The sequence below is a fragment of the Cryptotermes secundus genome, unplaced genomic scaffold (genome assembly GCF_002891405.2).
Source record: "Cryptotermes secundus unplaced genomic scaffold, Csec_1.0 scaffold395, whole genome shotgun sequence".
NCBI lineage: Eukaryota > Metazoa > Arthropoda > Insecta > Blattodea > Kalotermitidae > Cryptotermes > Cryptotermes secundus.
Window position 1 is genome coordinate 711,240 of NW_019742967.1, and position 27,947 is coordinate 739,186.

General features: G+C 40.3%; 1 protein-coding gene across 3 annotated transcripts; it reads left to right on the top strand.

Moving 5' to 3' along the window:
• Nucleotides 1–22: 22 nt before the first annotated feature.
• LOC111873494 (TOM1-like protein 2) lies at nucleotides 23–27,886 on the top strand. 3 transcript variants are annotated; one of them, XM_023868251.2, is made up of 12 exons: nucleotides 23–114; nucleotides 640–900; nucleotides 3,907–4,097; nucleotides 4,604–4,888; nucleotides 5,470–5,594; nucleotides 5,746–5,948; nucleotides 6,186–6,333; nucleotides 9,883–9,967; nucleotides 14,195–14,233; nucleotides 16,113–16,163; nucleotides 19,540–19,794; nucleotides 21,152–27,886. In XM_023868251.2, the coding sequence occupies exons 1-11, from the start codon at nucleotides 63–65 to the stop codon at nucleotides 19,771–19,773; spliced, it is 1,674 nt and encodes a 557-aa protein (XP_023724019.1). In that variant the 5' UTR covers nucleotides 23–62; the 3' UTR covers nucleotides 19,774–19,794; nucleotides 21,152–27,886. The 3 variants fall into 3 exon arrangements, with proteins under 3 accessions (XP_023724019.1, XP_023724020.1, XP_023724021.1); XM_023868252.2 differs by lacking the exon at nucleotides 14,195–14,233; XM_023868253.2 differs by lacking the exons at nucleotides 14,195–14,233; nucleotides 16,113–16,163.
• Nucleotides 27,887–27,947: the final 61 nt, after the last annotated feature.

Consider the following 27,947-nt stretch of genomic DNA (forward strand, 5'->3'; position numbering starts at 1 on the left):
GTTTGAGGGGACAGGGGTTTGAGGGTATGTTGCATCACATGATTGTCATTTGTCAGTAAGACATGTCCTTCTTCGGAGGAAATCCGTTTGCTTCGCCCGTCGGGCAAAGAATAGGTAAAATGTAATGTTTTTTTACTGTTTAACTAGTATAATAAGTGTTAAACTATAATTTAACGTGTAACTTTATGTGTCGGAAAAGTTGCTGTGTGAAGACCATGAGCGCAATTCTGATACATTACTACAACAAGCGACTATCGATTTAATTTTTTCTGCGTTGAATATATTTTGTCAAAACTACGTTAAATATAACATTGTTTCAACTGTATGAACGTTTAATCATGTTTACAATAAACTCTACGAGATCGAAACATTTCATTTTTATGTTTTCCATGCACATATTAAGTCGGTACCCCCACCTCCGTGACAGCTGGCAGATGGGCGTTTGAATGTACCAATGTGACAAGTAAAATTGATAAACGAGGAAGTAATTGGGTACGGAGCGATAGCGATATTGACATGAAAGTTACCTAATTATTTGCTGTGAGTCTACAACGGGCGCCTTTAAGTATGTTTTGCAAATGCATTAGTCATGGGTAATGTAGTATGCCAGTTACGCTGATTTATATTTTGTACTTACAGAACAAGCCACAGATGCTGCCCTTGCATCAGAAAATTGGGCATTGAATATGGAAATTTGTGACATCATTAATGACACTGAAGATGGGCCCAAAGATGCAATCAAAGCCATCAGGAAACGTCTAACACAAAATGCCGGAAAAAACTATACGGTGGTTATGTATACCCTTACTGTTTTGGAGACGTGTGTCAAAAACTGTGGGAAACGATTTCATATTTTGGCATGCAACAAGGAGTTTGTTCAGGAATTAGTCAAACTGATAGGTATGTATTAAGTGAGGTGTTCTTAATTTTCTGTCAGTTTAATTGCTTACTACCTTGGAACAGGTCATGCAAACTGTAGATGTCCGCCATCTGTCATCTTTACAAGATGGTTTAGGCTGTTTTAGTGTAGTGTACTATAGTATAACTTAATGCAATTCAGATTACAGTGAATCTTGGGTGATCATGCTGAAGGGGTTGGTGTAGTGGTGAAGTTCATGACTTATGTTCAGGAAGCCCTTGATTTGAAACTTTGCTGGAACAGCTGCTATCCTGACTGAATGATCTTGTGGTTTTCCTCAGTTCCTTGAGCCAAATACTGGGCTAGTAGTACCTTAGTTGTACCATGATTACTTCCTGCCAAATCCTTTACAGTTCACTCTTCATGTCTCATCCTACCATTCAATGTTATATAATCCAGGTATATGGAAGCACCGACCACTTGAGAAGGCTTGTTACATTTGGTTGCTGTGAAGCTTGAAGTTTCATACAGTGAGGGATAAATTAGTGTGGTATAACTTTGTTAAATTTAATATAATTTAATTTTTTGTACTTTTTGTCACTCTGAAGAGAATATTTGAACCTAAGAGGTATGAAATAGTAGGAGACTGGAGAAAATTACGTTACAAAGAGCTTCATAACTAGTACTTCTTGCCAAACAATATTAGAATTAGATGTGAAGTGCATGTAGCATGAATGGGAGAGAAGAGGAATGCATGCAGGGTTTTGATAGGAGGACCTGAAGGAGAGACTCCGAGGAAGACCAAGATGTAGATGGTGGAACAATATTGTGACATATAGACCCATTGCTAGGCAACGACTCAGTAGACACATTCCCACGGGAGCCAGTGCACACAGAATAGGACGTTTATTGCTAGGCAGTGGATCAGTAAACACACCTAAAACAATGCAGGACAATAGAAGACACTGTTTTCTGTGCGTCCACCTCAAGGATATATAACAAGATGTTCCAAGGGAGCAGTTATTTTTTGTCAAGAATTTGGTCTAGTTCTGGAGAAGGCAGTTCAAGGTGATTGAGAAGAAATGGCAAGAAAGGAATTAGGCCGGGCATAGAAGACTTCATGTGTGGTTTGAAGTGATAGGGAGACTGTTATAAATATGTTGCCAGGATACGACTTGTGAGGACTTGAGAATCCTAGTGCATGTGTAACAGCAAACTGCAAAGTGTGTAGATCAATGATAAAGCATTGTAATTATGTTTAGTCTCGAGTTGAATGTGTAAGGTGTCAATAAATCCAATCATCGAAATGAAAACTCATTGTTTTAGTCACACACAACCCCTAACACATGAGAATATTGAGATGAATGTTAGCGAAAGAAGATGGGAATGTGTGGACCGGATTCATCTGGCTCAGGATAGAGACCAGTGGTGGGTTCTTGTGAACACAGTAATGAACCTTCGTGTTCTGTAAAATGCTGGGAATGTTTTGAATGACTGAGCAGCTGCTGGCTTTTCAAGGTGAACTCAGACCTATGGTGTTAGTATGTCATGTTTATATTGGGACCAGTAATCTTAGAAGGAAAATACTAACTTTATGTAAAGGTAGGTATTACAAGACATTACAAGGGAACATGGTACAGACACTAACATACGTGATAATATTATCTTAAAGTCCTAAATCCTTTCTGGTAGCCTGCATCTGTACATGTTTTAGGGAACATGGTTAGGAGTAGGAAAAGTTTCGAAAATATGGCAGTTGGAGAGATGTTTCTGTTACCAGAAGAAAATGGATAAGTATTTTCTGGTATCTCATTGTAGTTCCTCCACTCTGCAGGCAAGACCATTGTTGTCCTGTTGTTGTGCAGTCTGTCCTAGACAGCCACAGGCCAGGTGTAAAACAGTGGGGAAAAATAAATCAAGTTTAAAAAAGAGATTGTGATAACTTGGGAAGCAGATTGACCTTATCTTCTTTGGATGTGGTTTGTCATTTCATATATGCCAGGACTAAGTAAGAGCGCCATAAGTTTGAAAGCCAACTCGTAAATACCGAGTGAGAACTTGGTCACCACCCTTTTCCAGCCCCATACTTCATGCGAAATTACTGAAGTTTTAGTCGCTGTTGGTCGTTTATATCGTGATCTGGGTCATGACACCATGTATTCTGGTAGTCAGAGTACCAGTATTTCAGAGGAACACATACTGAAGATGTATACATCATGAAGAAAGCAGTATTCTGGGATTTGGCACCTTGTATATGTTGTGTTAACCGACGTTTTGGAGGAACGTATCACCTCCATCTTCAGGGAGGCGATACATTCCTCCGAAACGTTGGTTAACACCACATATACACGGTGCCAAATCCCAGAAGACTGCTTTCTTCATAGTCACCGCCGTGGAAACCTCAAGTCTTACATGTATACATCATGTTCCTCCAAAACATCGGTGAACACTTGCCAGAACTCGCTGCTGCATACTCCCGTGGGATATAGTTACGGGACAGCTTCCATGTCAAGGTCACATGAAGGTCAGATGCAGGCCATTTTGTAAGGGTGACCCATGTCATCTTGGTAATATGATGATTGTTTTGTAGAATGACTTGCGATGGTCCATATCCATATTGCTTCATATGTAGAGCAAAGATTAAGTCATCTCTGTGCCATATTAAGCACCGCACCATGAGAACATGGGAGGGGCACAGCTCCATGTATTCTTAACCTTGGTAATAATTGGAGGTGAGTGGTTGTACACCTGCCACTTCACCCCTGTGGAAACATCCCTGGTATCCATTGGATAGGAGGCTAGATGGGCCCCAGAGTTGGTCTTGACGCTGTGGAGAAAAGAAAAATCACTTGACCCCGTCGAGAATCGAAAACCAATTCCTCGCCTGTCCAGCATTGTAGCCTAGTCACAATACAAACTGAGCTATCTTGCCTCCTGTCTTTTTGTATGTTGTTTAAACAATTTGTTTGTGAAAGTCTAAGCTAAGAGATAAATGGTGTCCAGTTTGTCCGGATGTCTGGTTACCAGATGTGAACTCTGCTTTTCAGGTCCCAAGAATGACCCTCCAACAGCTGTTCAAGAAAAAGTGCTTAGTCTGATTCAAAGCTGGGCCGATGCATTCCGCCATCAAACAGAATTGTCAGGCGTGGTGCAGGTGTACCATGATTTGAAACAGAAGGGGATCGAGTTCCCAATGACTGATCTGGACACAATGGCCCCCATTCATACACCGCAGAGGGTAATACATACTGAATTTCTGAGGGTGATGCCACAGGTTCTGTGTAAATCAAAGCAACTGCAAAAATTGATGAAGTGCTTGTGGCGCAGTACTTGTTTAAAGTGTTTATGCAACTTAGGCAGCATAGGAAATGTTGGCACTTCTGTCCTCATTCACAGAGATTGTCTAACTTTTTATTTTGAGCACAGACATCACAAAAATTGTTAAAAATGTTCGTAGAATTTGATATTAGTTTGACACAAAATTTTGTTTGGAAAACCTGAAGGGAAGAGACGATCTGGGATATTTAGGCATGAATGGAAAGATAATGTTAAAATAGATGGTAGAGAAATAGGTTGTGAGGGCACAGACTTGATTCATCAGGTCCGAAGACATATTCTTGTGAACCCATTAATTAACCTTAAGGTTCCACAATAAGTTGAGTAATTTGTAGACCAGATGAGTGACTGTCAGCTTCCTAAGAAGAGAGTTAGTTGTGATCATGCATGTTTCTGCTCTTGTGGCAGAGTATCCCAGATGCAGATGTCACACTGGGTGTGTCATCACTTCAGACTCACATGCCAGCATCACCAACGCCAGTTGTGTCGCCACATGCGATTCCTCCAGGCTCCCCTGCCACACAGCCTGTGACGCCCGCTTCCCAGATTGGACCCACTGTTCTTTCTTTTGACCAGCTCGGCAAGCTGCAGAGCGAACTAGATGTGGTGCAGGGAAATATGGTGGTTTTGAGTGAGATGCTCACAGAGCTGACGCCTGGCGAGGAGCATCCCAGCGACCTGGAGCTCCTGAAGGTAAAGCAAAGGCTGGTACTTCTTAGGCTGTGGTTCCAGGAACCTGGATGTTGAAAACATTTTTATCCCTGAAGCTGTATGATTATTGCCTTCTGGGACATGGTACCTTGAAATCTGTTAGGTTACAACCAAAATGTTTCAGAGGTATATATTACCTCCATCTTCAGGATAGAATACTAACCTGATTGGGAAGAAAGTGGTGTTGATGCCTGTGTCTAATTACCCGATCTGTGGCATCCTTGTGCTTAACTAATTAAGCACTATGCCATGAGGATGTATGGAGGAATGGATGTATAGATCCATGTTTTCTTGACCTTGGCACTAGTTGCAGGTGAGTGGTCAGCTTCATGCCCTGCCGCTTTACTCCAGGGGAAAGAGCCCCTGACCCATTGGATAGGAGGTTGGTTGGGCCTCAGAGCCAGTCTTGATGACATGGAGAAGAGAAAATTTTTGTCCTTATCAGGACTCAAACTCTGACCCCTCACTTGTTGAGTCTGTAGCCAGTCGCTTGTACTGACTGCGCTATCCCGACTCCTACCATAAAAGGTGCATTGCTTATTTATTATTGTTTTTACTTGCAGGAGCTACACAGTACATGTCAAGCCATGCAGCATCGGCTGGTTGAGCTGATAGGCAAATTGGCTAATGATGAGATCACCGCAGAACTCCTTCGAGTTAATGATGAATTGAATAATTTATTTTTAAGGTCAGTTGCACAGTATTTTTCAGTGTTAAACTGTATGCTAATTTAGATGTTAGACTATATTGCCAGTTGCAGTGTGTGTGTCATTTTGTTCCCTGAAATTGTTTCACAGATGCATGGTTTGATTGCATATGTTATTCATTTGTTATCTTAGGTATAATCGGTTTGAAAATAACCGTGAGGCTAGTCTGCAGACTGTGAAGGCACCAGCAGCCCAAGTTGTGACAGCAACTCAGAAACTGGCAGTGGAGGCCGGAGCTGACGCTCTCATAGATCTGAGTGACGAAGCTGCCCCTTCCGTTACCTCGAGGGGAGTGGCGGATGGTCCTAACCTTAACACCAAATTTGCTGGACTAAGTATGTCATGATATCTCTCGTGAAGAGTGTTCAGAGGAAATGTGTCGAAGAGATGTAACCAAGATGTTGAGAATTTTGTTGGTAGCAGAATAGAGTCAAAATATGCCTCAACTCCTTCCATGTTCTTCGGATTCATAATTTCACAATCATGCAACCATATGTCATTCAGCATTACGTAATTTTAGCAGGTGACCTAGTGTTATAGCATGAATGTGTAACCAGCTGTGTTTCTGTCAGGTTTAGGGAGTGGTAATGCAACAGCGCAGCTGAGTATGATCAGCTGTGTGCCAGCCCAACATGGCTCACAACAGAAGGAAAAGGAGGATACAGAGTTTGATATGTTTGCTCAGTCCAGAAACGTCACTTACGAGTCTTCCAAAGCGGGGTAAGCTGTTCACATTTGCCACACATGCTGCAGAATTCTCAAATTGAGTTACTATGTTAGGTATATCTGAGCCGATCCACCTCTTCGAAGACGGCCGGAGCTCACAATCGACTGTTTGTCGCGTGGTGTTCCAATGCCTCCCCAGTGTGGAAGGGGATCTCAAGGGAGGAACCAAGAGGGTTAGCTGGCATAGATTTTAGGCAGTACAAATAATCAAGCAGAGTACACAGAAAGCAGAACAATCCAGCTGGTTTTTCAATAACATAAAGTATATTGTAACATAAGTATAGAAATATAAATCGTACAAGTATCTCAAAGGAAAATACCACAGCTTCGCCTGAAGGGCAGCAGAAATGTCAAATAAACACAAGTCAAGAAAGAATCAGAATGGGCACGCAGTTAAAGTAACGATTGCGACCTCTTAGGTTCACCGACATGAGCTGATCAATGGCCTTGAATTTACAGGGTTTAAACTGTCGCAATAATCTGATTGCAAAAGATGAAAATCAATCATTATGTTCTGACTACACCCGATTTCAGAATAATACTTAAAACAGAGCTGAAAGAAACAAAACAGTCAATCCTAGCAAAGTGCCCCCGCCGCATTGCGGCACTCATTAACCAGTCGTAACTCACGTAACTCCGTGGCACTTTCACTAATACAGGGCAGTCCCAATACACATCGCCCAACTTACTCAGTAAGTACTTACTTGATAAATTATATTACAAACCAGGAAAAATAAATAAATAAATAAACTCCCGAGCCAGCCAGCTCATGCTAGCTCGACAGGACTCTCTCTCTCTTCCAGTAGTACGTAATGTGCCGAAACAGAATTTCTACGCAACATGCGTAATCCAAACCAAACTGGAATTCCGATGCCCAAAACCGACCTTCTCGGTCGAGACCAAAGAGGAAAGAGCGACAGACGAACTTGTCTGTAAACATAGCTTGTGTCGGGACAGGAGGGAAGGGGAAATACGTGACCTCTGGTAGCAAAGAACTTAATGGGAAAAGGATCGGCTCCACGTCGTAGCATAGGTAGTTGCCAGAGAGAGACGGTAAATCCAAGGACCCTACACAGAAAGAACCGTAACACGGTTCATATCTTAATACAGTAAAACCCTCACTAATCTGGTTGCAGTTAATCCAGATGTCAGATGAGTACATACTTTAAAAGGCAGACGAGTCACTTGTCTGTTCAGACAGAACGTATTCAAATCTGCATTGTTATGTTCAAGAACAAGAACAAGTTCCGAGTCTTCTGTCAATAAATAAAGGTCTCATACTTTTATAGTTTTTAAACAAAGTCTGTACAGTGCTACTGTGCTACTTCTGCATTTACTTGCATCAGCACTGCTTAGATAATTAAATTTTTCAATTATTTGTGATCTTTTAGGGCTATCTTTTGTCTCACTAATCCAGATTATCACATAATGCAGGTGATCTCTCTCCCACAATTAATCTGGATTAGTGAGGGTTTACTGTATGTCCCTCTTTCTGTTTTTTGATGTGTTCACAAGAAGCTGAAAAGTTTGTGTACTATCTTCGCCGTGTTGAGCCATGTATCAGCTGCAGCCCCACTGATTGGACTGTCACGAAATTTGATGTAGACGATTTTTATTGAATTTGTAGGCACATTAGAGTTTTTTTTTTTGTTAAAATTGGACATGAACAACAAACACTTTACATGAAGACCTACTTGTATTTCAAGTGTAACTCGCTAAATGTTTATCACAGCTGAAACTGTTTCAAACAGAATTTGCAGAGGACAGTGAAACATGCATTTACTCTTAATGTCCCTGTTTTCAAGACAGTTAAACAGAGGAGCAAATGCATCAGAATTCTTTTCTGATGTCTGCCTTTCCTAACTTGTTTGTTAATGATATGTACAGTTTTACATTGTGTGCAGAATAATGGATCCTTTGTAAAGCTTTTGTTTTATTTTCTTTATCCACTTGTGTCCTCCAGCCACAGGATTTTCTGGATTCATGTTGTAAATTTTATTTGTGATGCATATCTTTTGTGATAGATGTCTGGACATCTGGGAATAAAGCATTATCTTTCCATGCAGAAGGTTTGATAATTTCACAGTGTTATCAGGCAAGAATGCAGACTGGTGATTACAGCTTAGTTAGTTAGTTAGTTATTGGAGAGGGTGGGTTTCCCCATGCACTGAGACCTGTATTGGTCCATTGTGCTTCCCTCTATGATTTCTACCAGTCTCTATATCCTACCGGTACTGGTGCTTACCATCAGTCCCGCCCAGCCAGCGAGACCAGCTCTACTAGCTGAGAGGTATCTGTAATGCTTCCCCCATCTACCAGAGGTATTAGAGACTGCTGTTGGGCGGTAAACGTCCGTTAATTTGGCTCAGTGACCTCCTTTGGAGATATGAGGTTCTTTTATGTGCCGTACAGCTACGACATGGGACCCACGGCTTAAAGTCCCTCCCGGAGGACTTGTTCCCTGAATTTTTCCGCCCTTAAAAATTCGACGACCTCCGCCGGGTATTTGAACCTGTGTACTACGAGTCATGAGGTGGGAACGTTACCTCTAGACTACGGAGGCCGCTGTGATTACAGCTTACTCACTCGCTCATGGAGCTGAGCCCTTCTTGAGGAGAAGCCAAATCTGCGGCTACTCAAGAATTTCCCAGCATTTTATGGAACCTGAAGGTTCATTATGGTGTTCACAAGAGCCCTCCCCTGGTCTCTATCCTGAGACAGATCAATCCAATCCATACCATCCCATCCTATCTCTCTAAGATCCATTTTAATATTGTCCACCAACCTACGCCTTGGTCTTCCCAGTGGTCTCTTTCCTTCTAGTTTTCCCACCAGTATCCTATATGCGTTAATGTTCTCCCCATTTGTGTTACGTGCCCTGCCCACCTCATACTCCTTGACTTGATAACTCTAATTATACTTGGAGAAGAGTACAAGTTATGAAGCTCCTCATTATGCAGCTGCCTGACTAACTGATGGATTCACTAACAAACCAAGCAAGCAACCAGCTAAGCAAAGTAAATTAAACTCCATGGATTGGAGTCCTTGAAAAGCTAATAGTTGCTCTCCTATTGATGATATTCCCAGTTCTTTATGGAATGTTAAGGTTTATTTCATGATTCTGAATCCTGTCATCAGGCCTCCTGCATTTCATTAAGATCCTATTAACATTATTCTCCCGTCCACATGTAAGTCCTTCAAGGATTTGGGGCAGAATTTTGTATGCATTTGTCATCTTTGCCATGGTTGTTGCATGTCCCTCCAATTTAAATTTTCATTACTTGTATACAGATTTTGAAGGTCCTCATTATGTATTTTTCTCTATCCACCTGCCATTTCTCTTCTTTTATGTGTATTCTCCTATCTGCATTCCTAGTGGCCCATTCTGTGGTCCATTTCTGTACCCCTTCCCATAGAGAGTGGTGACTACCCTTCTTGCAGGGTGCCTATGTAACTGAGCCAGTTCCTCACCCTGAATGAAGCATGTTGGCTCCAAAACTGTGATGACCTTGAAACTTATAACGCTTCGCCTACTCTTTACAGTGGCAGCACATATCAGGACAACTTGGAGCCGGATCAGCTGAACGCAGCGCTTGGAGCCATAGCCCAAAATCGGACTCAGGCGGTTGTAAGTCAAACAGCCCCCAAACATTTGTAGGATAGTGGTACAACAGGTGATCTGTGGGTGTACTGCTTTTGTTGGGTTCTGTCCTTTTTGATGCTGCTCCTTTCTTGTCTGCTTGTGTGCAGTTGTCATGAAGACACAAAGTACATGATAAAGGAAACTCTGTCTTTGTAATAAAAATTTAATATGTAGTAGGAATGTGCAAATCTTGAGCTCAGATCGAGAGAAACATCTTGAGCTTTTTTCAGATGTTTCATTTTTAGTCTCAAACATAAAGAAAAATGATAGGTAACCACTTTCAATTTGCATGGTAGCTTTACAAAGTAGCTGTAAAAGTAACCTTTCATTGTTTATCTGAAATTGCTTTGATTTCAGTGTGGTACAACTGATAGGTACTTTGTGAATGTACTACATGAACCAGAGCTGAAGTTTCATAAAAAATTATGAACGCTGTCCAGTGTCATTGATAAATGTTATGTTTTTTTAATCTTTCATCTTTTACATGTTTCGGTTAGAGCGACCATCTTCAGAAGGACATTGTCGATACATATGGAAATTACTATTACAATGTTATAGATATAAAATATTATCCTTTAACAGTTATTAAGATGTGCATGAATTTGCCAAAACATATTGTCACGTGTTGGGTGTGTAATGCGACAAATAACTTCATGCCGTATTGGATATAGCGAATTTTATTTCACACTCGCTCATACAATCACACAGTTTACAATCTCACAATTACTGCCATCTGCAGTATTACAATTACTTGGCCTGTGAATGCTAGACTACAACTAACTGGTTGACTGCCTGGCTAACTCGTAACTCGTAACTGCTGCCTTGAAAACTGTCTTTGGTGGCTGCTACACTTCAACTCGTTCGCTGCTGACTAACTCGCTTTGCCTAGCAACCGCTGTTTACTCGCGTTGCATAGTGACCAGTGTGCTGGGACTCGGCTCACTTCGGCTCCGCTCGGCACGTCACGGCTGGCGGGGAGGGAGGGGCGCCATCCATAGCGCAACATGTCACAATACATAAATTATTATTAGTCTATTTACAAAGTATTGTTTAAAAAACTTTTTGTTGAAATCTAGAACCAATTTGGTTCGTGTCCTTTGTACTTCTCTTTCAAAGCAGGGAGAAAGAAACATAACACTTATCAATCGCACTGGATGGCACTAACAACCTTTCATCCTATTACTAGTGTGACAGACACGGATGAACCAAGTCAAATTTACTGAAGTTCCATGTTTAATAACAAATATGCGAATATATACTAACTGCTTTCCTTGAAAGTCACATGTGAGAATACTGTGATTGAATGATTACCACTCCTGACTCATATTTGAGAGGTCCTGGGTTTGGATCTCAGCCTTTAGACTTGTTGTTATGCCTGAGGTTTTTGGATGTTACTAGACATTTCCTCTCTGTTGGTTACCCAGCAACCAGGCCTTTCCTTAATACTGTATTTCAGCATCCTGTTGCATTAATATATTGTTTATTTCATACAATATATTTCCTTCTGCAATGCAACTTATTGCCTGTCCAACAGACATATCGTACAATGCTAGCAAATCAGAGACACCTCATGATGGCCATATGTGGCCAGAAAGTGCTGTGAGAAAGAAAAGGGACAATATTAAGTTGCACTGTATGTTGAAATTTGTTGTATGGAATAAAAACCTTTTCATGTTTCGCTTTCCTCCCTAAGCTCTTCCTTCCTGATTGCACAACTTTCCTAACCTCTTGTACCAGTCTTGGTCTTAATGTTTTGCTTTAGCTTTTCCCTTTTAGTTTCATATTCCAAACTGGGACTGATCCTTGTTCATTCTTAACACATGTCCATATCTTCTTATTGTAACAAATACCGATTTCTTTCCAAGGTATGTAACTTCATCTGTCTGATTTTTTAAAATTTGTTTTTCTCTGTGTACAGTGAAACACGCATGTAAATTTCCTTTGGGAGTAAGTGGATTTGAACCCTGAACTCCATGAAATCTTGAACAGAGGGATTTTAATAACACTTGAGATTGACTTGGGATCACTGAAACTGAACATTAAATGAGGGAAAGCCTTAAATCTAGGAACACTAATTTGGGTGTTCCAGTGTAGGTAATTATTATAATGCATGGTGTTGGTTATGTATATTTGTAGCTGGTCATATTGTGTAAGATTTGAGGCTTTCACGGCGGTGACTATGAAGAAAGAAGTCTTCTGGGATTTGGCACCGTGTATATGTGGTGTTAACCGACGTTTCGGAGGAACGTATCGCCTCCATCTTCAGGGTAGAAGAAAAAATATATAAGAAATCTGCAAGCGGAGAGACCGTGAGAACCGACCGGTCCCAGAAGACTTCTTTCTTCATGTTCATATTGTGTCTACTGACACTGTCAGATGCGTTTGTGCTACATTCAAGAAGTACAGCGCACCCTGTCTCATACACATGGAGCTGAATGTGCCCAGTGTGAAGTTAAGTTCATTCATCTCTCAGTTTCCTCCGAGACAAAGCACCACTAACCAGGAATGTGGATGAAAGTAAGGTTATGGTCATCTGGGATGTGATGTTCTGAAGTTCTCTTCGTCTGTACCAACATTTCAAAGGCACCTCAGTACCTGTCTGCTAGAGTACAAGGTGTCATATCCCAAGAGATTATATAATCTTAGTGCTCAGTGCTGTGAGAATCTGACATCTTTTCATGGCTGTGCTTTTCAGTAACAGAATGTTATAATTGCAGTTGTTATGAATTCAGTACTTGCTCTCACATACTGTCAAGTTGATTGTGTATGTTATTTACCATTAAAAATTCACTAAATAAGTAAAGTAAAGTAAAGGTATCCCTGTAATAAGCCATGAAGGCCCATAGGGTTGTGAGACGTTGAGGTTCCCACATTTTCTAGACAATCAGCACACAGATGGCGGTAAGGTTGTCAGCCTTATGCGCCGGCTGCCGTTAACCCCAAAGAACATTCCTGGTATTCATTTCTGTTAGAGGCTGAGTTGACCCCCAGGCCCATAGTGCGGCTGGAAAGATTAGTCAAATTGAAAAAATCCACCTCGTTTGGATTCGATTCCGCAGCATAGCGCCTCAACAAACTATGCTACCACGTGCCCCNTTTCAGTAACAGAATGTTATAATTGCAGTTGTTATGAATTCAGTACTTGCTCTCACATACTGTCAAGTTGATTGTGTATGTTATTTACCATTAAAAATTCACTAAATAAGTAAAGTAAAGTAAAAGTATCCCTGTAATAAGCCATGAAGGCCCATAGGGTTGTGAGACGTTGAGGTTCCCACATTTTCTAGACAGTCAGCACACAGATGGCAGTAAGGTTGTCAGCCTTATGCGCCGGCTGCTGTTAACCCCAAAGAAGATTCCTGGTATTCATTTCTGTTAGAGGCTGAGTTGACCCCCAGGCCCATAGTGCGGCTGGAAAGATTAGTCAAATTGAAAAAATCCACCTCGTTGGGATTCGATTCCGCAGCATAGCGCCTCAACAAACTATGCTACCACGTGCCCCCAAAATTCACTAAATGTGAGTAAATCATATGTTGTTTGTATTGTGCTTTGACTTGGTTTGAAAAAGTGAACAATGAATGTGGGATTTCTCTAAATGCAGAACACAAAATTTCGATCTGACTGTAATGTGACACTACAGCAACAGGAATGCAGCAACGAAAGAGCAGGAGAAGTCCTTTAGTGTTCTAAAAGGATTTTGAATTGGAAACTGAAGAAACCATGTAAAGCGCAATGGCAAAGGTTTCTGTGAGTGTTTGATATATGCTGCCTCAGTCGTCCGGGTAAAAATTACCATGAAGATGGAGGCGGCATGTTCCTGTGAAACTCCGCTACCCTCCTCCTTTACTGTATAGTATTGCAACTCAGACTACTGCAGTCTGAACATTCAGCGCTGTGAACACCTGGAAACTTAACAGACAGACTAACCAGTGATACAATTCACGTAGTGTGCTGTAGATGTAGATCATGTAGTTCTGTAGCTTCTGGTTTGAGCGTGTATTTTGTATCTGACCACATGTTTCTCTCTGCTTGTGTCCTGTTCCTCCCCCCTGTTGTTGGTGTGATGGCTGTACCCCCTTCCCTGCACTTTGTGTTGCTACTTCTGACATCTTGGCTCCTGGTTTGGTTGGTGTGCATGCCCCGTTTGGGACGTGATGTGTGCTCTTGCTCCTGGTGGTATCCTCTGCCTGCCTCCTCCTGAACTGAGAGTAGACCGCTGATGCATCATCTCAGCAGGAGGAACTGATTAGGGTAAGGTTACAGTTTCATTGTGTATCTTCATATGCTTATATTGTGCAGCATGGTGGGAGATTTGTAATGGGAAGCCTAGTGTATATTTGATCATTATATTGTTATTACAGTACTTCAGTTTTGTCACCTGCTTACATGCATTTGAATTTATGTTAGTCATCCGGAAATTTGGGATTCCAAATCTCGGAGTTCTTCAGTGATGATGGCCAAATAAAAAAAAAAATGTATATGTGTGTTTGTATATATATATATTATGGTATGGGGAAATGTGAGAAGCCGGGATAGCACAGTCAGTATAGTGACTGGCTACTGGCTGGACAACTGAGGTGTTGAAGTTTGAATCGTGGTAGGGTCGAGAATGTTTCCAGACTGGCTCTGGGGCCCACTCAGCCCCCTATCCAGTGGGTACTGGGGCTCTTTCCCCGGGGGTAAAGCGGCCGGGGCGTGAAGCTGACCACTCACCTCCAAATAGTGCCAAGATCAAGGAGATGTGGATCTATACATCCACTCCCCCACACGCCTTAGTGCTTAATTAGTTAAGCACAGGGACAACTTTACCTTTACCTTTATGGGGCAGTGTAAAGCTAATGTCAGTTTTGTTCTCGTGTCTGGAGTACAAAGTCCGACAACGTAAAGAGATAAGCAGTGACACAGAGCATGATCCTAGTGTGGTCATATTCACCTATGCAGAGGAAAGTAGCAAAGTCACACTAACTTGAAGTAATTAAGAGACATGAAAATTGCATACACAGAAGGGTCACAGTTAAACATTATTCAAAAGGGCATACAAAATAATGGAAGCCGTTGACATCCGTCTGCCAGTAAGCTGGGGGGGAGAGGGGGGGAACAGCAACTAACCAGAGCACTCTCCATGCCCTTCCTCGCCATTTGGCTGGTCACGTCATTAAGCACAACAAAAAGGCGATGTGCTCTTGGGGTAAGAGCTTGGACTCCTTCAGAGGGTTTTGGTTTTGATTGCTCCTCGGAAATTTGTGTAGATGTTTCTGCTCACATTGACAGCTTCAGCTCTACCGCGGTCAAAACTTTGGGTATGTGAAGAATACCTGCCCTCCCATTGATTAAGGGCCCATGTTAGATCACCTCTGTTGACCATAATCTCGTGATCATTCTGTTATTTAGAGTATAGAGTCTGCCCAGGATAGCTCAGTCGGTATAGTGGTGGTCTGTGGGGTTTGATTCCCGGCAAGGGGAAGAAGCAACTCTTCTCCAAAGCATTCAGTCCTGTTCTGGGGCTCACCCAGTCTCCTATCCAATGGGTAGTGAGGGCTCTTTTCCTGGGGGTAAAGCAGCCAGGATGTGGAGCCGACCACTCACTTCCATCTACTGCCACGTTCAACAGTGGCACAGCTTTACATACGCACTCAAACACATGTCTTCATGGCATAGTGCTTAATTAATTAAGCACCTGGATGAAACGTCACTTTGTTTTGTCCCATTGGATTCCACATCTTTGCGTAGCTTGACATAGACCTAACCACACCTTAAGCCATTAAGTAGACAACATGACACCTGAGTCAGGGAAAGAATGCCTCTTTCCCCACTCTACATGCAGTACAAACCTTCTGTCTGTCAGTAGCAAAACCAGGAACACAGAGAGATGGATTGATAAGTAGGATATAAGTGACGGCTGTGGGGAGTGGGGGGCAGAACAGACATAGTTACAAGGGAGATAAATGGCAGACAATCTTGCTCATTTTGTCCATGACCCGACTTCAGTAGAAAGTGTCAAATTGCTGCTTTGCATATGTTGAGAGTAGCTTACGTGTGTAGACAGTTGTGGATGTGAACTTGTGTGTGAAGTTTTGCTTTTCTTGGTTCTGTTTTTGCCATGTGTTGTGTTGTTTCTTTTTGTTTCAAGATGCACAAGGAGAGTGACTTTGATGAAATGGCTGCTTGGCTAGATGATAAGGTAAGTGCTATGTTTAGAGAGCAGTGTAGAGTTTTTCAGGTTTTGATAGTGCATTCTAGAAGTAGCATGGTAGATACTTAATGTTAAAACAGGTTTTGTTAAGATTGTGGGCTCCTGGGATGTGACAACATGTCAACTGGTAGTAAGTACCAGTGCTTCTTGGGAACCCACACCCTGAAGGTAGCGCAGAGGGTTCCTCTAAAGGCGTGTTCACATTACTCGTGCTCGCCAGGCTTGTGCTCATCAGGAGACTCGTCTGGCTTTTTCTTGTGCTCGTAAATCTGCATCCACACTACTCCAGTTGCTTGCCAAACTTTGGCTCGTGAGGATCCGTATATTTAATTGTAGTGTTCATAGGCTGTAGTCGTATTTTAATTTATTGGCTATAGTTTTTAAAATAAAAATTTGCTTGTCTCGTGGCTTGTCATATCTTCCACATTACTCGCGAGCATAGCGAGTCACATGAGCACGAGCATGTGTAATGTGGACGTGCCTTAAAACAGTACTACCAATCTACCAAACTACCTGACATCACGTATGAGAAGACTGTGATCTTTGCCTTTTGTCGCGTGAGTACTGGAGTGTTCTGTTTCCACTTTCAGGTCAAAATGAGATAATGTACTTTTCTGATTCTCTGTATTACACTGCTCTGCCCCCTCACACCTCCATAGGTGTACCTCACTTGTGAGCGTGGGATTTCCGAGTGTGTTCTGGTCTGTGTCACATTTAAGCTGCAGTTGAACTTAAGCCCAGTTTCTCAAAATTTGGTGTTGATGGACATAACCCACTCCAGCACTCAGGTTGATTCCCTGTCGTGAGAACCGCAGCGCTCATACTTCATTGGTAACTCTAAATTCATATTTGCTTCCATTATAAAATATATTAATGACATGAGACTGCGTATGGTGACTGTGTTATGAGCTGAACAACCAAGGAATCATGGTTTGATTCCTGGCAGTGGCCTTCACAGCAGCCTGACTGGCTCTGGGGCCTACATACCTTTCTCTGGGGTAAAGTGGCCAGGGCTAAAGTGACCCACTCACTTCCCTCTTTTCTTGAGGTTTTTTTTTTTCTTTTTTTTTGGGGGGGGGGGGGTCCAACTGGGTCCACTTGGAACGGTGGCCACTGATGGGCCTACGGTAGCCTGCCCTGGGTGATCATGATGATGGAGAATTTGGTGGAATGAAGATTGGCAGGGGAAACAGGAGTACTCAGAGAAAACCTGCCCCCAGTGCCACTTTGCCCACCACAAATCCCACTTGACCAGACCCTGGATTGAACCCGGGCCGCCATGGTGGGAAGCCAGCAACTAACCGCTTGAGCTATGGCGCGGCATTTTCCTGAGGCTAGGGATATGCGGTGCAATATTTCTACTCCTTCATATGTTTAAATGGCTTGGTGCTTAATTAAGCACACGGACAGCTTTACCTTATGTTACAATGATGTGGTGTCAGTAGAGCCCATGCAGTTGATAAACAGTGTTCATGGAACCTAACCTAATCTAACTCAAGTTGCTAGGGTGAAAGGAAAGTAAAGTTTCCACTGTACTTAATTAAATACTACCCAGTGAAGATGTATGGGGTTTGTGGTGGTATAGCTCCCTGTATTTTTAACCTCGCCATAAGACTGATATGAGTGGTTGCAGAAGATGATAGGAAAAGAGGAAATCTCTTGACCCTGCTGGGAATCAGATGTTGGTTCTCTGGTCAGTCAGCTCACATTTAAAAGTGTGATTTTAAATATATTAATTTTTCAAAGGAAGGTATTTGTGTGATATTAAAGCTTGGAAATCATTGGTTTGAAGGAATATATGTGTTATATTTGATTTGGTTTGGTTTAATAAAAGTAATTGTTTCTTCTTGGGTATTGGTTCTCTGGTAACATATTTTGGTTGGGTTACTGTTTCTTTTTTTTGGTGACAGTTATTGCAGGTGATTTGTTTTGTCATTCTGGTGATAGATATGCAGGTGATTTGTTTTGTCATTCTGGTGATAGATATGCAAGTGATTTGTTTTGTCTATATGCTTTTATTTTGTTTGTACTCATAATTATTATGTTCCTTACACTAGGCTTTAGTCTTGCTGTCACATCAGAATGTAACATATGCTCTGAATTTAACATGTGATTTTATTTGGAGCAAGCAGAAGTACCCACTCATTGCAGCTGAAATTTCAAAGAAGGAATAACACTCAAATTAAAAACAAACGAAGGTTTGCTCATGCAATTAAAAGAAAGTATTACGTATGAGGAATAAGATAGCACCCATGGACTCTCTCCGAAACTTGCATGTTGCTTTTACAGCTGTGGCCATGGTATGTACTAGTGAGATTACAAAATACGTTTTGTAATATCTTTGGTTGTAAATACTTTTTGTAATATCTTTGGTTGTCTGGTAGGTCTTTGTTGAGAAAAAGCCAAGAAAGTTATTTGAAGATCATTGTCTTCTGATGCGTGACACTGTAGTGTGTTAGAAAATAACCAATATTTATGACGAATCTGCTGTCTCCATCTTCAAGGTAGAAGAGTAAACAAGAGGAAAATGAGGGTACGGATATATGGAGCTGATGAAAAACAGTGGATCTGAAAGTAGGCCAACAGGGGACAGTGGCCCTGAAAGGAGCTGGGCTAAACATTTGAGTGGAATACAGATGATAAAGAATGCTTTGAGGAGGCACAAAGGAGAAGAAAAACACGGTTATATACCCCCTGCTGTAACAACTGAAAAACTGCAATCTGCCCACAGAGTGTATCTGTTCCATATGGTTCTCACAATAAACAGTGACTGTTTCCCTAAATGGCATTAACCGGTTGGACTTTGTAGTGGAAACATAATGTGTTTCCTGTGAGGTAGGAACTGAATTGCTATATATTCTGCCCACAGAGTGTATCTGTGTGTTCCGTATGGTTCTCACAACAAACAGTGACTGTTTCCCTAAACAGCATTAACCCGTTGGGCTTCGTTATGGTGACGGAGTGCGTTTCCTGTGAGGTACGGTCTAGATTTTCTTTTTAGACATTATATGAACTTCAGCTTGAACAAATTGGCTCATGTGGTAATGCTGTAGACCTTTCTTTGGGAGGTGCCTGGTTTGAATCTAGACTAGGACACTGACTCTCCAGGTGGAGGTTTCTCATGGTTCTCCTGAGTCCCTCCAGGCAAATTATGCTGTAATACCTTTAATTAGGCCACAAATGCGTCCTTTCACATCCTTTCCAGTTCATTGTTCACTGATCTTTGATCATTTGATGCCTCTAGCCTGAGTTACTGACAGAATTTTTAAATAAACTAAAAATAAATTGATATTCAGGCTTCACAGGAGGAAATAATATATAGACAGGATGTTTGTGCAGATGAGGAATGTTGTGATGTTTTTAGCCAGAATCTGGTGGTGCCGTGACTGTTCCTGAAGAATCGCTGACGAGCAGTGAATTTGAGCGGTTTCTGGCAGAGAGAGCTGCTGCTGCGGAGGCGCTGCCATCTGTGACAGCAGGGTCGGCTGTAAGCACAACCACCACCACCACCACCTCTTCCTCCTCGAGTGCATCCAGGTCACATCATCGCCAACTGAATAAGGAAGCTGATTCTGAGAGCTCGCTGTTTGCCTTGTGAGGCATTCTTTTTCCCCTTGTGGTTGGTATCTTCCCTGTTTCTGTTCAGAATGTAATTATTCGGTCAATCAAGAAATTGCCAGTTACTGTGAAAAAAAAACATTTTCTCTCTTTAAATAAAAGTAGATGGTTATAATAAATGGAGTTCAGTCCCAGCATGAAAATGTTGTATCATGCACCGTTTTCAAGGGGGGGGATCAAAACTTAATGGACATCAAACCATAAGATAGCTGGCCAGTCCAATATGTTGTCGTGGGTTTTGAACCAGTCAGTGCATGGCATTACAGTCTGTTAGCTAATGGTTGAATGGTATTTGGTATTACATCAAGCAACAGCCACATGCTTGCAATTTTCTAGACTGAATTTACACATTTTCTTGTTTTTCAAAGAAGTGACAAATGTAGTTCACCAAGGAAAATGTTGGGCAGCAGCAAAATATTTTGTCAACATTTTCATAATCTGTACATAAAAGTACGCCCCAAAACACTCAAGTTTACATAAAGGAAAATAGTGTCATTATACATTGTTTTGGGATAACGGTATTCATTGCGGTGTTGACAGAGTCCTGCAGTTTGTTAGTTTCCTCATGAGTTGATTCCTGTAGTTCACACCCTGAAGGCCTGTTTCTTTTAGGACAAGGTCTGAGGTGCTCACTGCAGTGGCTATGGTCATTTGGGTTGTGACTGTGTGAACTTGGCTGGAATGTGCTGCTCCCATCTTAAAGAGTAATTACTCTTGTACCCTGAAGATGTATGTAGTGATCCACCAATTTACTCTGTGTCACATCTCAGAAAACAGCAAGCAGTATCACTGTTCATCCATCTTCATGTCTGTATGTGTAGTTTTGGTGCACTTCTGACATAACAAACAGAATTTTTTGTCATGTTAAAACATATCCTCCACGCTGTGATACATATTAGATGGAGCCTTAATGCTACAGTCTGTGAGACCCCATGCACAGGTAGAAAATATGAAAGCAGAAGGGTGAGACAGCATAATGCCAGAACCCTCGCAGGCAACTGCTTGTGTGGGAATAGGTATCATGTACAGTTTGAATGTTTCACAGCAAAGAAGGGCACCGAAATCTTGCATGATTAACTACGTCACTGCAGAGGTAAAAACTGACATTTTGAGGCTTGTTCTGTCTGTGTCATGGTCCGCACAGTGGCGACAGGAGAGAGCAGGTCCCACTATGTGTGTGCTTCTGTCCAAGAAGACTTCAGTGCAGCGATGCTTTCTGTTAAAATATCTTGTAATTTTCCCATAGAATAATCTTCATAGCAGCGACCCTTAAGAACGTTGCACTGTGACAAAATTTGAAATGATGTATTTCATAATTTACTCCATTAAAAAATGTCTTCTTAACTGCATTGTTTCAGAATGACCGTCACTTGTATTTCCGATATGCAGCTTCGGTTTTTGGCTGTTTCCAGTGTTGCAGTCAACGTACTTATGAATTGACACATCTGATGATTAACAAAATTGTACTGAAGGTATTTTAAGTAGACCTACAAATATTTACTGTAAAGTTAGATGTTTAAACAATCCATAACATAAGAGACAGAATATTCCTACCTTGGTAGCTGAGGTCTGTTTGATATGTATTAGAATTATCTTAATTTGTTTTTGGTTGTCTTTAATGGAACTGTGCTGTTAATGCTGGTTGGGTATTATGCATAATACAGTGCAGTCGTCTTGAGGGCATTTTGCAAAATGTTCAGGCATCCAGATGGAGACATCAATCAGAGACAGCTCAACAATATACAGGAAGCTCTGAAATGATAACTCTGTGAATGCAGCCTCAGGTACCAGATAATTTTGAAAACAAATTACATCACACACATATTGAACCGAAGAACTGTGTAGGTCTATCTTATATGGCTGACTGCTTAACTTTTCCACTGCTGTATCAGGAAATGGCGTGGGGCCTTATCCCATGCTGAATTGTCTGTAGCAAGGTCTTCATATTTGGCCTCCCTATAACTACTTGAGAAATTGCTTATATATTCAGCTTCATTATGATTGTCATGTGAAGTAAAACACAAATCAAGGGTTTAAAAGATGTCTTCACTTACATTTCATGGACATTGCCATCCAAGCAGCTGGTTGGTTAAAACAGCATGACTGCAGATATACATGGCATCCAAAGTACAGTACAATCTAAAAGTAACTCCAACTTTCACAAATTATGCACTAATGGGATCTCATGTAATTTTTTTAATTTCATTTTGGAGGCAAAAATAACGTTCTTTTCTTTATTACCTTTGTACAAGACTATATGGCGTCACATCCCAGAAGACTTCACTTCTCGTATAAATTGCTATGAGAACCCTCCATGTCTTTTGTTTTAGAATTTACTTCACAAAATTTATTCCCTGCCTTCCCCCTCTGCTATTTCATACTGTTGTGGCTTGTTATGCATACAGCCATATACTGGAATGTACCATATTTGTTTTGTATGTTGAGAATTTATTCTTTGTGTTTTGTTTTATTCTGAGAATCAAGGGTGTTATATTTTGTTATTTCAGTAGAGTTTTAGAGGAAAGGATTTGTAATATGCATAATATCTACCATCCAGTTTTTAATAACTGATTAAAACTGTTCTCTTTGACTTTGTCAGTTATCAGAGTTTCTTTCAAAATCAGAAATTGGATCTGTTTCCGGTGTCCGTTTTTTGAGAACAGCTGTACCAAGGGAGCCAGCAGAATAGATTTGTATTCACATAATAATGGAGACAGCCAGTTTCTGAAATGTAGTTGTTTTGAAAGAATGGGATAATGGATAAAGTGCAAAAATACAGTCTTAATATGTTACATCACCATAAAAAATGTTAAACTTGGTTTATAATTTTGAATATTTGTTTAGTTCAGGTGAAATCTTAGTTAGGACTGTGATGGACTGAGGGCCTCTGTTTAAGTTGTGTCACTCCTGTTAGGATGTTGGATCACATTAATTATCAAGCTTGCATAGATATGTCTTTTTAATAATTACAGTTGCTTCAGCTATCAAATGAGGTATTTGAGTGAACTGAACATTAATAAGATTTGTTGGAACTGACATGAGGGACAGAAGTACCGCTAGTTAGTGAATAGTTCTCACAGTGCAAATAGATAAAATGCACTCCTTATCATACACTATAGTAATCCATACCATAGCCTTACATATGTTTGAAGTACCAAAGATGATGATTAAGTCAGAGATGAAATGTAATGTAAAGTTAGATGAGAAACTCAAGTATGAGAACACGAAAAATAAAGTTACATGAGGATAAATAATAAATATATTTTGTTCATATGTCTCTGTCATGTTCTTTTGTATGGTTTTCACTTTAGTCTTCTTCTTCTTCTTCTTCTTCATCATATTTTGATTCTTCAGTGTTTTGTGGACAGGTATGTTAGCATATATAACATGTGAGCGTGTGTTTACAGAATTAGTCAAAATATTTAGTGTGCCCCACCACATAATGCTCAGACTTCATGAGCATATTCCACATGTCATTTGAAGCAAAAAGTGTCCTCTGAATAATAATTGTTTTCATCGCCCTTATCGAGTTACAGACTGCCATAATGTAGCACTGAATACAAACCCAGCTTCCCTTTAAATCGCTCTGTTACTAACTTAGACGTTTACAGCTGAAGTAAGTTCTTACAGTGATCTCTGAATCAAATATGCACTTGGTCTAGCGACTGTTGCCTTTAACGGGTGCTTTTGTGGAACGAGAAATGACTGCACCAGGTAAACACAACAGCAAGACCGAAAATAAATGGGTTACAGTGATCCTAGCCTGCTGTATTACTTAACTTGGTAACAGTGATGTTTATAGGAAATACCTTGTGTCAGATGACATAGAATATTCTTCTGAAGTCTGACCATTATGCGGTGGACTATTCTGTATAATATTTCATCATGTATGATATTATGAACAAATTTTATATTTTAGGTGGATTGTCAAAAGGGAACCAAAATCTTAGGCAGGCCAAGGTTCATGCAAAACATGTGAATTTGTGTGCAGTATCAGGTTTTTTTTCCCATACAAAATTAAGCATTTCATCAGCATCTCAGAATTGTGTTCAGTGGCAACTCCAGCCCGTGGCCTGTAGTTATCCTGCCTCTGGTCTACAGCTACAAGAAGTTCTCTGCAGGGTGAGTTATGAGGGTGGATAGGACAACCAGAAGAGGGACTGTATCTTATTACTGAATTGCCAGTTGAAGTACTTGCATCATGAACAAAAATGGGTTCATATTATATATATCCTGTTAGGTACAAGTTACAGGTTTATGGGGTAATGTGTAGTTTCAGCTTCCAGGGTTCAGTTTTGTTGTGTACTGAAGTGGTCCAATGTTTTGGCATACATTCACCATCTTCAGAGTGAATAAGGATGGCATCCAGTGTATAGTTTTTGCAGTGGAAATAAGAACGAGAATGTAGTGCTGTCCAGCAGGAAAGTTTTCGTGCTCCCACCGTGAGATTTGTGTCCGCTTCCCAACTGGATATCACTGTGCTCCATAATACAGGGTTAGCCTAAAAGAAATAGAAGTTTAAATAACTCATGTTCGTGAAACTTACAGGCGCAACCCAAAAAGGCGACAACACATGCAAGTTTAGAACTTCAAGTTCCACAAAAGACTATGTGGAATATCTTGCGGAAACGTTTACGAATGTTCCCTTACTGGTTGCAATTATTGCAGAACCTCACTGAAAACGACAAAATCCACCGTCACTCATTCTGTATGGACATGCAGCAACGGAATGAAGGAAGTAATGATTTCTTTAGCAGGCTAGTTTAGTGGTACGGTGAACAAACACAACGTTCGTATATGGGGAAATGAAAACCCGAGAGCTGTAGTAGAGCGTGTGAGGGATTCACCTAAAGTGCACATTTTTTGTGCTGTATCCCGTAAAAAGGTGTACCCATGTAAACTTCGGGCCATACTTTTCAAACCATATAAGTATCTCGACCATGCTCTTAAAACTCTTCTTTCTGTAAAACTTTGAAAGTCTCTATTTCTTTTAGGCTAACCCTGTTCCTATGTATTAAGCCAGACCCTCTTGGCTCATTCCCCTTAAGACAGGCAATTCCACTGTATGCCGAAACATTTTCTCTTCTGTATTGACTTGGAAGGGGACAAATTCCAGTCACATCAAACGCTTGAGTCACTGTTTGGTCTGTTGTGTGCCCCCAAGTCTTATACTCTGCCCTCACTGCTAGAGCCAAAATGCTTTTGGCTGAGGTTTTATCAGATCTCTCTTACTTCTGACCATGTGAAACTGAAGAATGCTGAAATACCGGAACGACTTCAGCACACACCGTAACTCTACTCCGAAAGTTTAAAATTACACATTAGCTAAAGAACGAGAAAGTCTATACAAATACTATGTTTCTGGACATTATCCATTGTTCTGTTTTTATTTAAACACATTGGATAATGTCCAGAAACATAATGTTTGTATTAATGTACCCTCATCACCAGTTTTTAGAGAGTTTATGGTCGTAGCATTCGGCAGTTTGACACGTTACATGTCTCAGTGATAATTAGAACTGTAGTTCAAATTTAGAAACATGTATAACACTTCATTTTAGTTTAGGAGGAGAAGTCAGGGAAGTTATTAATTTTTAATTAAGATTGAATCCAACAAGAGGACACACCATGGAAACATTTATTGACTGTTAAAATATATTGTTTTATGCTATGAGATGCGTAAAAGTGAATGATACTCGAGACTTGAAATGAGTGGTAATGATTCTAAATGCAATTGACTGACTGATATGTAAATCAGATTGTGTAAGTTATAATCCTGATATATACAGCTGTATTATACTAATTGTAACTGTATATTTGTTCTCTTGCTTATTTATATGCGGAAGTAAACACTCGTGCTTTACATGTGAAGTGATTGGACATGAACTGTTATTTTTTAAGAGAGACTGGAAATTTTAAGAGAAATATTTTAAATTATGGTTGTAACATAACAATTTTTAAGCTAAGGTATTCAAAATGTCATCAGAGATCATTTTGCTATGTGTTAGGTTCCTTTAGAAACAAGCAGTCTCCTTGTTACTGGCTTATGTGCAGGATAGTGAGAAGTGGATGTGATGGTTTGCACTGAAAATAATGAATTTGGTGTCACAGAAAATGTAGCAGGTGAAGGTTTATTATGGATTGGTGATATCCTATAGCAAGTTGAAAAAATGAAGGCAGGAAGTTTTCAGTGCCAGCTTGCAAAGCATTGTTTCTTTAACTAAAAACGATTTGATCAAAAATGTTCAATATATGTATCAGATGAATAATATGCTTTTTTCATAAATCTCTATACTTCACAGCCTATATTCCTATACATTTGGCAGCAGTGTGCTACTGCCAGTTCATGTTTTGTTACGTGTTTAGAATTCAGACTGGTTATCTTCACAGCAAAGCTTAAATGTGAATATCAGCCCTGATGGCAGTAGTTAAAGCCAGTCAGGATGGTGAATTGTATTTTTGCTTGGCTTCCTAAGTGCTTGGTATTTATCGTTTGGAAACTTTATTCCTAAAGATAATCTCTCTGAATGATGGGCAGGTATGTTATATATACATATTTAAGGGATGGAAACTGTAAAAATATTGGTTAATGCATTACATTATGCCTCCAATTAACACATAACTTTGATGTATAAGATTCATTGTATGCATATGTGAAAGATGTTCAAGTTTTCCTGCAAGTCATACAAAAAAGAAGTATGTACTTGTATACTGTTATTATATTTGATCAGATCTATTACTTATTTTGGATATGTCCTGTCACTGTCATGAATGTGGTAAATTTTGTAGCATTGTGTGTCTGGAACAACTTCAAGACTTGCATCATCATCGGGAATTTACTAGGTTCTATTTCCAACACACAGTGGGAATCAAAATCGCTGTACTGTAAGGTTGCCTGCCATGGGATGATATAATCTTGAAGATGTTTTAGACAAAGTTTATCTTACCTGTTTCTTAAATGGGAGGCAAAATTAGAACTGAAAATGTAATTTGGAAGTTTGTAAGCCAGGCTACATGATCCTACATTATTCAGCATACTGTAAAGGATGTTATACCTTTTATTCTATATTAGGATTAATAACTGCGTTTTATCAATGAATAAATGTCTTGACACTATTTGTAAAACTCTGTAAGTAAGTTGCCATTGGTAATTGGTTCTGACTACATTTTAAATATAAATTTGTTTACTTTGTTGGCTGAATGGCTAGTAGACCTGTATAATTTTCTGTAAGGAAGCTAATAATTGTTGATGGAATGTGTTAACATGCATGTTAAATCCTGTATGAGATTTGAGGTTTTTACATCAATGAAGATTATGACTGTAATCTGAGTTGTGGCACCAAGTATTCTGAAATATGGTTACCAACATTTTAGAGGAAAATTTCTGCCTTCGTCTCTCAACATTTGCCCTGAGAATGGAGGCATGATTTTCTCCAGAACGTTGGTAACCTTTTATACTGAAGTCAGGGAAGAAAGCCACGTTGAGCACACCCCTCCAGCACACTTCCTTATATTCCCTTCAGGTTCTCTGCTGATTGTTCACAGGAATTTTGGTAGTGATAATCATGTGATGGGCTTCAACAGTGATTAATGCTTCAGATATGTTGACATAGGCCAGATAGGGCTGGAGGGGAATTAGCAGTAGGCAGAAAGGGGAAAGCCTCGAGTTTCGTCATCCCCACTGTCTATGGGAATTCCTTCTGTGGTCCTGGTACAGCAGAGTACATGGAAGACTACAATGTATGATGTACCCAGCATCCAAGATAGCCGAAGTATGTCTGTGTAAGTAATGCTTTGAAGAATGTCCCAGTTGTATATATGTTTTGTTTTAAAGCTGGTATAGAAGTACTGCTACTTGTTGAACATTTATTTAAATTATATTCAGTGTTATGCATGTTGCCATGTTATAATGGAACATTTAAGGCCTATTTATTAGTTAATTTGTTAATTAATTAAAAGTGAATAAGAACAAGTAATGTCTGAAGAAAATACTTGATAAGGCTTATATTCTCTGTGGTGTGGGAAATGCCCAGGCATTGCTTTTGTATGTTATATTTGATTTACATTAAAATTTTATTGTGATAGCATTATGAGATGTTCTCTTTGCATCCAAGTCATCAGTCTGTCAGCTGTGGATCTGTATACACAGACTCT

What these genes read in the sequence shown, in the direction of transcription:
- LOC111873494 (XM_023868251.2), top strand. Translation starts at nt 63, where the DNA reads ATGTCCTTCTTCGGAGGAAATCCGTTTGCTTCGCCCGTCGGGCAAAGA. An exon ending in GCCCGTCGGGCAAAGAATAG is followed by an intron (nt 115 to 639) that starts GTAAAATGTAAT and finishes TTGTACTTACAG; the next exon opens with AACAAGCCACAGATGCTGCC. An exon ending in TACGAGTCTTCCAAAGCGGG is followed by an intron (nt 6,334 to 9,882) that starts GTAAGCTGTTCA and finishes TACTCTTTACAG; the next exon opens with TGGCAGCACATATCAGGACA.